This window comes from Camelina sativa, chromosome 12 (assembly GCF_000633955.1).
Source record: "Camelina sativa cultivar DH55 chromosome 12, Cs, whole genome shotgun sequence".
Classification (NCBI taxonomy): domain Eukaryota; kingdom Viridiplantae; phylum Streptophyta; class Magnoliopsida; order Brassicales; family Brassicaceae; genus Camelina; species Camelina sativa.
Genome location: NC_025696.1, coordinates 382,519 through 391,619, shown reverse-complemented (window position 1 = coordinate 391,619; position 9,101 = coordinate 382,519). Strand labels below are relative to the sequence as shown.

General features: G+C 36.3%; 2 protein-coding genes across 3 annotated transcripts in view; one reads left to right on the top strand and one right to left on the bottom strand.

Annotated features, from left to right (window-relative positions):
• LOC104729206 lies at positions 3,624-5,187 on the top strand. Its single transcript, XM_010448124.2, has 3 exons — positions 3,624-4,258; positions 4,566-4,784; positions 4,869-5,187. Exons 1-3 carry the CDS (start codon positions 3,662-3,664, stop codon positions 4,935-4,937), a joined length of 885 nt encoding a protein of 294 aa, XP_010446426.1. The 5' UTR covers positions 3,624-3,661; the 3' UTR covers positions 4,938-5,187.
• The window catches only part of LOC104729205 (protein DETOXIFICATION 47, chloroplastic), a 5,095-nt gene continuing 1,284 nt past the window's right edge, over positions 5,291-9,101 (bottom strand). Inside the window, exons 1-12 of one of the 2 annotated variants that reach the window (XM_010448122.2) lie at positions 8,368-9,020; positions 7,472-7,566; positions 7,267-7,375; positions 7,121-7,176; positions 6,979-7,034; positions 6,736-6,874; positions 6,432-6,638; positions 6,115-6,354; positions 5,952-6,029; positions 5,762-5,833; positions 5,601-5,663; positions 5,291-5,513 (exon numbers count right to left, since the gene is read on the bottom strand). In XM_010448122.2, the coding sequence (XP_010446424.1) occupies positions 5,412-5,513; positions 5,601-5,663; positions 5,762-5,833; positions 5,952-6,029; positions 6,115-6,354; positions 6,432-6,638; positions 6,736-6,874; positions 6,979-7,034; positions 7,121-7,176; positions 7,267-7,375; positions 7,472-7,566; positions 8,368-8,776 (1,626 nt within the window). In that variant the 5' untranslated portion in view covers positions 8,777-9,020 and the 3' untranslated portion in view covers positions 5,291-5,411. Of the gene's footprint in view, positions 5,514-5,600; positions 5,664-5,761; positions 5,834-5,951; positions 6,030-6,114; positions 6,355-6,431; positions 6,639-6,735; positions 6,875-6,978; positions 7,035-7,120; positions 7,177-7,266; positions 7,376-7,471; positions 7,567-8,367; positions 9,021-9,101 lie in introns of those variants that run through there. The other variant, XM_010448123.2, reaches the window with a different exon arrangement.

Here is a 9,101-nt window from a genome sequence, read left to right as displayed (position 1 = left end):
TGCAACCGGTCGGGCTAGTCTGTCACCAATACAAAAATGTACTGCAGAAATTCGCCAATTGGCATATGGTACTTCATCCGACCAAGTTGACGAGTATGTACGAATTGGTTTACCGCCGCGATATGGTACTTCATCCGACGGAAATGTTTGCACGAGTTTACCGCCGCGATAATCCAGTTGTTTGGCGATGAATACTTAAGACGTCCCAGACCCGACGACCTAGAAAGACTACTCTATGAAAATGAAAAACGTGGATTTCCCGGGATGGTTGGGAGCATTGACTGTATGCACTGGGAGTGGAAGAATTGTCCAACAGCTTGGAAAGGGATGTATTCACGATCAACCGGAAAACCAACAATCGTGTTGGAGGCAGTAGCTTCGTACGACCTCTGGATATGGCATGCTTTTTTTGGAGCTCCAGGTACTATGAACGATCTTAATATTCTAGATCGTTCAAATGTATTTGATGACATTCTTAACGGTAAAGCTCCGGAGGTCAACTACTTTGTCAACGGAAGAGAGTACAATTTGGCGTACTATCTCACCGATGGTATTTATCCCAAATGGGCAACTTTTATACAATCTATCCGGCTCCCACAAGGTATCAAAAATTCTCTCTTCTCTAAAAAACAAGAATCTGTGCGGAAAGATGTTGAGCGTGCCTTTGGAGTCTTGCAAGCTAGATTCGCCGTTATTAAAAATCCATCTCGTTTATGGGATAAGTACAAAATAGCAAATGTTATGAGAGCATGCATAATACTCCATAATATGATTATCGAGGATGAAAGAGGAACATACAGTTACCGAAACATTGTTTCTGAATTTCAACACGGAGAAGATGTCGATCAAACATATACCGTCGGTGCCGCCAGTTTGGGTTCCAATATGAGCACTACAATTACTCGTCTTACAGAAATTCGGGATAAAAAAGTCCATGAACGGTTAAAAAAAGATTTGATTGAGCATATTTGGACTAACTTTGGACATCTTCCAGATAATGAAGATTAATTAAAAAAAATCTATAAATTTAATAAAATGTATGTTTTTATCTTTGATGTTTGTATGGTTTATGTTTTTTATCTTTCATGTTTTAATTGTATTTTTTGTTTTTTTCAAGTTTTTGTAAGTTTGTAATTTTCTTATGTTTTTAATGTCAATGTTATATGTTTTATTTAAATTAAAACTTTAATATGTTTTTATAGATTTATTTAAATAATTAATTTTTTTAATTAAAAATACTATGAAGGACCACACCCTGAAAGACACCCTGAAGGACACCAATGCTAAACAAAACTTAAGAAACTCTCAAAATATAAATAAAATAATTGAAGGACAAAAATTAAGGGACAATGGATGCACATGCCCTGAAGGACACCAATGCTAAACAAAACTTAAGAAACTCTCAAAATATAAATAAAATAATTGAAGGACAAAAATTGAGGGACAATGGATGCACGTGCCCTTATGTTGCATCTACAAATGACTACTCGATTTCATAACTTATACTAACTTCTTTTTTTTTTTTAAAAAGAACTTATATAACTTGTTAAGTACAGTAATTGTTATCATTATTTATAATTTGAACGTTGCTTTTGATTCAGAGAAGCCTTTGATATCAAAGAAAAATTTGCAAAGATCAAACCATCAATGTGTGTTAAGGAGTTGCAACTTATCAAAAATTATTGTATATATGGAGTGGAGTTACCAGCACGTATATATATATATATCTGGTAAGCTTTATTCGTTCATCGTCATGATATAAAATGTCCCGAGTTGGACATATAATATTGCTATATTGGAAGGTGATAAACAATCGTATTAAAGCAAAACGAGAATAAAATACGTTTTAAACGTAGTACACGAGAACACACGTTAGTCATGTAGATGCGTTTTTGTGTGTAAGTCGGAGTATACGATTTATGTGATACAAATTTGTACAATATACGTTATGTAACAACAATACATTTTTCCTTTTGGAATTATACTACTATTAACATTGGATGCGACAGAATCATACACGGAGATTGATCTCACTTGATAGAGTTCCGGTTCTGCCTTTACCGCGAGACATTGCATTCTATATTACGTTAAGTAGTATTTAATTTCTTGAAAATAACAAAATAAATAAATATATTATTAGCCTGAGTCACGCGCATCAGATAAGAGTGGAGACACGCGCGAGAATAATTGGACGGTGAGGAACCGGAGGATTATATAGATTTAGCCATCCATCATCCACCCACCCAACCCATGTGATCGCTGCTCCTTTCTCCTGATAACCGCTTTACACGTAGACGCTAATTGGGGCTACTACTGTAATTTCACACTGTTGACGACAACGAGTTAGCAAGGGTAATTATGTATATTCGAATATTTGTACCACTAGGTGTATTTAAATTCGTTTACAATAATCAGCAACTAGGACATAAATTGGTATATTAATTATTATTTTGATTTAACGCTAAATTGAATTTTTATGTTTTTGATTTGACATCTAATGCTAATTGATATACCAACAACAAACATCCTTTAAAAAAAATTAGAATTGAGTACGATGCATAACGTTTAACTTGTATGATCCAAAAAAAAAAAAAACCAAATTGTTTCCTTTCATTTTCAAAGTAATTAACATTAAATCGAGTATTCATTCATTTGAGGATCGACATATGTAGTGCTTAAGCATTATCATGTGGAATCTTGTGTTTCCTTAAATAATAGTAGTAATAATTACTATTTTTAACAATAATTTTTGAACAACAACGTCAATTATTGGAATTCGTCTTAGCCTCTTGGGGGGAACACGTAAATTTGGATAATGCTTCTCATTCAAACCAAAATATTCGACATGTTTTCTAAAAAAATAAAAAAAAATCTATCAATTTCCCTTCTTTTTTTTCCTACTGTAAGGTCCAGAGATCTGTACACATCTCACTCACATTTTATTGTATTTTATCAGCAGCACACACACATTTTTGTTTAGTAATTTTGTAAGTTATATACAACAGAAAAAAATGATTGAATGAATTACCAGAATGCGATAAAATACAGAGTGCCTGCTTCTCGAAGCTAAACTAGTCATAGCTTTCACTTCTTCTTTTTTCTTTTTTTCTCAGCTTGAGTGAGTTCACAGCTGGCTCACGTGCATGCTTTTCCTTTCTCACGTCACGTGCCATGTGGTGTGATCTTTAAATTCCCCTTGACATGTCGAGTAACAAAATACGTGGTGTAAGTAAAAATCACTAGCTTTAACATACCTGAAATGGAAATTACTTTAGGCTATTAAAATGATAAATCTATCAAACATTAAAGTTTATTTAAAAACTCGTAATCAATCTCTCTGATTTGTGTCGGTCCGTACCGATTTTTTTTTTTTACAGTAATTTGTTTTTTGCAGAAAAGCGTGTGGCCAAAAAAGGTAGAGAATGACATTGTTTACCCCAAAAAAAAAAAAAGAAAGAGAATATCATTTTAAAATGGGTCATAGTTGGGCCTATTTTTGGCCCATTAAACAACGACCCTAAACAAACCGTATGATGATGTCGCTTACTAGTTAATAACAGTTACGGTCTTCTTAATTGTGAAATAATCACATTTTTAAAGGGTTTTATAATTAAAAGCCAAAGCCCAAAGTTTTAGTTTGTTGGTGGTGGTGGTGGTGGCAATGGAGAGAGTGACAGCAACATCGTCTTCTTCATCGACTCACCTTATCCACAATATTCTCCGACATCCCAAACCACCACCGTCTTCGGTCTATCTCTTCCTTAGACCCTTTTGCTTCTCCGCTTCAATCTCTCAGTCCAACAAGCCTCGCCTTCAATCATTCTCCTCAAAGTCTCTTCCTTCTTCTTCTTCTACCTCACTCGTTGCGAAATCTTTCTCTTCCATCGATGAACCAGATCTCCAAGAAGACGAAGAGAGCGAGGATGAAGAAGATTACAGCGCTCAAGAATACGAGTACGAAGAAGGAGAAGAAGATGAGCTGGACAGTGGAGTGGTCTCCTCCGTGAGAGGAATTGAAGATTCGGAATCGGAGATGGTGGGTTTAGAAGAAGATAAGGAAGAGAAAACAGAGAAGATGAAGAAGAAGAAGGCTCGAGGGTCGGGTTTGAAGTTGTCGATAAAGGAGAAGAAGGAATTGGCTTCTTACGCTCATAGTTTGGGTGATAAGCTGAAATGTCAACTCGTAGGCAAATCTGGTGTTACTGATTCAGTCGTTTTCTCCTTCCTCGAGACTCTCGAGAAGAACGAGCTCTTAAAGGTACCAACTTTATAAGACTCTGTTCTCTGTGATAACGTTTTGTGTTCAATCTTTAGGCCTAATGAGTTTAGTTGGAAGTCAAGTTAGGGATTTAGGGCAGAGGAACTGTAACCTTGTGGTAATTGTGTTTATCTTTGGGGGTATGAAATTAGATGAAAGTGAAATGATTCTTCTACCTGGTTAGGGATTTTAGAGTAATTGGAATCTTGATTTTTTGTTGTTGTTTGATTGATCTATGAAAAGGAACATAGGGAACATCTGAGTCTTACTTGAGTGAGTTTCTTGTTAATTCTTATACGACAAACAGGTGAAAATACGCAAGACATCACCCGATGAGCTAGAGGATGCGGTTCAGCATTTGGAGGAAGCGACTGGTTCGGTAGCAGTAGGGCAAATCGGGCGGACTGTGATATTGTATCGGCCTAGTCCAACCAAAATGAAAGCAGAGGAGAAGAAGAAGGAAGTTGAGAGAATGTCAATTAGTAGAAAGCAGAAATACACATACACTAGACCCACTAAACCCTTTGTAAGTAGCCCCGAATAAAACCTTTGTATAACTCTTATATAGTTTTGAATTTTAAGATCATTCAATCTTCTGGTTATATTGCAGAGAAGAGAGTATTCAGAGAGACCTGATGGACGTGGACGCAGAGGCGGAAGTAGAGTTTCAACGGCTTGAAGTTTTCTACCTGGTTTGTTTGTTATCATCTCAACGCTAGTAATGTATTTTCATTTTGTTCAAGAACACAACAATCACACTGGTCTGTAACTGTAAGCCAAATCAAATCATCTCTTGTTGGGAAGCTTTAACGATGTTGTGAGCAAGAAATGCCGATCAGTGTCGTTGAAGGAACAAGACAATTTTGAGTAAACATTTTATTACGTTGAAACAAACGTGATTACAGTTATTTTATATTTCCCTGATTGAATTAACGACTCTTAAATATTATTTGTATATTATGCTTTAAAGTTACATAGCTCTGACCTAAAAAATGTTGACAAAAATCGTAGAATCTAGACATCATTCTAGAGCCTCAGAGCTCGGATGTTAATTACTTTTTTTTGTTGTTGCTTGATATATCATAATTAGCCATTTATTTGGCATACTCTTAGATATAGTTAGCAACAACTCAGGCACAAACCATACTGAGACTTAAATGGATTTGATCTTCTCCGCCGTATATGGACTTAGCTCATCTGAATTAAGTATGCCTCCAGGTGAAAGAAGCCGCTGTAGATACAGACCAAACCGACCCTGCAATGTTAAGCATATTTTTTGTTAAAAGGGCAGATTTTGACGAAGAGAAAATCTCTGATAACATTATGTATACAAAATCTTTACCCATTGAAACCCGACGAGAACGAACCAGCAGCCGATTAAACCATAGCCACTTCGTGTCACGAACTGTGTCATTATCAACAACAATAGTAACAAAAAGTCAATTTAGGGTTGCTCAAATTAATAATCTTCACTAGGGTTTATGAAAAGGCTCATTAAAGTACCATTAGTGTGAGACAGCCAAGAACGAAGCTTGAACTCATTACCGAACTGACGAATTTGAGATCACGTCCCGCCTGGTAAACAATAAACAATGTACTTTAATGCTATAAACAAGATTAGATAAGTCTAAAGATTTATTCAGTTGCTTGCTTCTCAATAAACCATGAATTCGAATAAGAGCTTGTAATTTACCAGCAATGTGCCCTCGAGGGATACAGTCATAGGCAATGCAGACAATGCCATGAAGAAAGGTATAAGCAATCTATGCATCTGGCAACAGACCAAGGATCAGATTAGACCAATATAGAATCAAAAAGATATGAAACATATGTTGATTTGAAACACAAAAACAAACCTCGGTTATGATGACTTTATCATGTGTGTAGACCCCAGGAAACAAACCTGGAACCACTGTTCCGATACCTCCCAAGACTAATCCAAGCGTGACTCCAATAATCAGTAGGGACTTAAGCAATGTTCTAGCCTTGGGAAGGTTACGGTTCACACCATATAACATCTCTGGCATAAATGACTGAGCCGTTTGAGAGAGTGGCTCACCCCATACATTGCACATTCTGTACGTTTGAGCCATCACCTAGAAAAAACAGATGTATAAATACTCAACATCGACATCTGAGGCGTAAAAAGATCTCTGCTTTGTAAAGTACGTACCTGATGAGCTGCTAAAACGTGAGTTCCCATGGAAGTAGCACAGTAAATGATGAAGGAGTAGAAAGCAATCTTGGAGAATATGGAGATAAATACAGGTGCAGCGAGTGCAGAGATCTTCCAAAGTTCTTGCGGTGAAGGGATTGCAAAAGAGTAAGCATTGTATCCTTCTTTGTTCAGAGAATCCATCATCATAAAAGCGGAAACAATCTATAACCATAACACACAAACACATTAATTAATCTGTAATGAAATGTCATATGCATCTTTATTTGCATTGTAAATGTTTTGGGCTTCTTTATATTACCTGAGAAGCAGTTGTTGCCCAAGCAGCTCCGGCGATACCTTGTCCAAGAAACAAGCATAGGATTGTATCTCCAAGACCGTTAATGATCGTTGCTGCAGCTAATGCCTTAAGAGGTCCCCATGAGTTCTTCATTCCAAGACTGAGACAGATTCTCACATCAAATTTAGTAATAAAGAAGCGAAAAATCGTGAAAGAACATCAAACGATTCAAGCTAATGAATAAGAAGGAAAGTGTTAAGAAACCTTGCGCTTTGAGCAACCAATCCAACAAGGATAAATGGCCACGCTAAGCCTCGAATCTGTGAGACAGAGAGGTTATATAGTTAAAGAGAGAGATCATTCATCAGAAGAATTTGAAACAGAGAATGATCAAAAGAACAAGAACCTGAATATATGTATTAGCTGCAGGTACAATCTCAATGTTCTTCCCTCTTGTAAAAGCTGCAAAAAGCCATGACAAAAGTCTAAATACATTTCACACTGAAAATATTAGGGAAGCATGCTTTTTTAGAAAAAAAAGAGAAGTTTTACCAGTAACAGCCCAAGGTCCGAATAATTTAGTGAGCAAAAGCATCATTAGTCCACAAACTAATCCAATAAAGAGCATGACAGAGATTTGATGTTGTGCTTCTTTCTTGTCCTGCAAGAAAAAAAAAATAACATGTGAGATGTTTCCTTCCACATAAGAAACAAAAGAAGAAGAAGACAAAGTTGGAAGAGTAAAAAAGTAAAGAACCTGTTTGGCAAGAGAAGTAGCGACCATATTGGATGTAGCCACGGAGAGGAACATGAAGACGTAACTCATGTGGTCGCATAGTACTGTTCCCGGTCCTATTTAATTAAACCGGTAATTTTCTCAGAGATCGATCGTATAAAAAATACACTATAATTACCGTAATTCTCACCAAAAATCAAAAATGAAATTATTTTTATCACTGAATTATGTTATTAGTCTTGACTCTTGAATATTCAAATTTGTATAAATCAAATGCATAATATTCCCTCCGTTCTAATTTAGTTGTCGTTCTAGGATTTAATTTTTGTTTCATATTAGTTGTCGTTTTAGATTTTCAATGCAGATGTTTGATGAATATTTTAATCTTATCCCTGCTGTTTTAAAGTTTCAACCAAGGAAAAAATTATAAAATATATTAATGAAAACAAAACATAAAATTTAATAGTTTCCTTAATTTGTGTGCAAAATCCTTAAACGACAGTTAAACTAAAACGGAGGGAGTAATTAAATAGACGGTCTTTAACCTTTTTAAGAGTTATTACCCAAGAAAATACAAAATGTTGATAGATGGTAAACCGACACAAATGACAAAACTAATGATTAGCTGGAAAAAGATGAATGATAGATGGGACACACTTTACCTAATTTCTTAATCTGTTATGAAAACTATTATTGGTCCACATGGTTTCAGAAAACAAGTGTAATAGATTGATTCTAAAGAGAGATTAAGAAGGTCCACATGGGTTCCCAAAATCTGTGTAATAGATTTATGAACAGAGCAAACAGTCTAGGACTCCAAATGTTGCAGCTTTATTACTATTTGGGGACCAGTCCGGTTCAAAATTGGCTATTTAACCGGAAAATATAACAAACAAAGACTAAAAAGGAAAGCGTACCAAGAGCAGCGAGTTCGATGGAGCTTCCTTGGCCGATGACGACGGTGTCGATGAGACTCATCAACGGTCCGCAAATCCACATCCCCATCGCCGGACCTGTGAACTTCACGATCTCTTTCATCTGTTCCCATATGCTCTCTTTCACCAGATCCCCTCTCTGCTTCTCCTCCTCTTCTTCTTCTTCGACTTCCCGATCAATTCCGACGCAGTTCACTCGCTCTAATATGATCCTCCGTCGAGTCAACACCACCGGATTCCCCTGAAAACTCGGAGTTGCGGTGATCGCAACGAGTTTTCTCCGAGTTAGCACCGGTTCAGGGATCAACGTTTGGTGGGAGTTAACCGGAATTGTTCTTGGTTTGGTAAAGAGAGGAGAGAAAAGAGTCAATCTTTGGGATTTGATTAGCATTTTTGGTTGATCTGGTTCAGAGACAAATCGGGGAATCTGATGATCACACCGCTGTCAAGTTTTTTTTTTTTCTTTTGCTTTCTTCTTTTGTTTTGGTTTTTGGCGCCTCGAGATTTGTATACTGAAACAGAACCCAACCCAAACTATCTACTATATACTAGTCTGTTTACCACGTGCTACTCTCCTAATATTACTCTTCTGCGAAATTACAATTTATAAAAAAGTACCCATCGAAAGAAATTATCAAAAGAAAAGAAAACCCATAGTCTGTAATCATGTTTACGCTCAAATTAAACAATACAAGTCTTCTCATAGTCTTTGATTT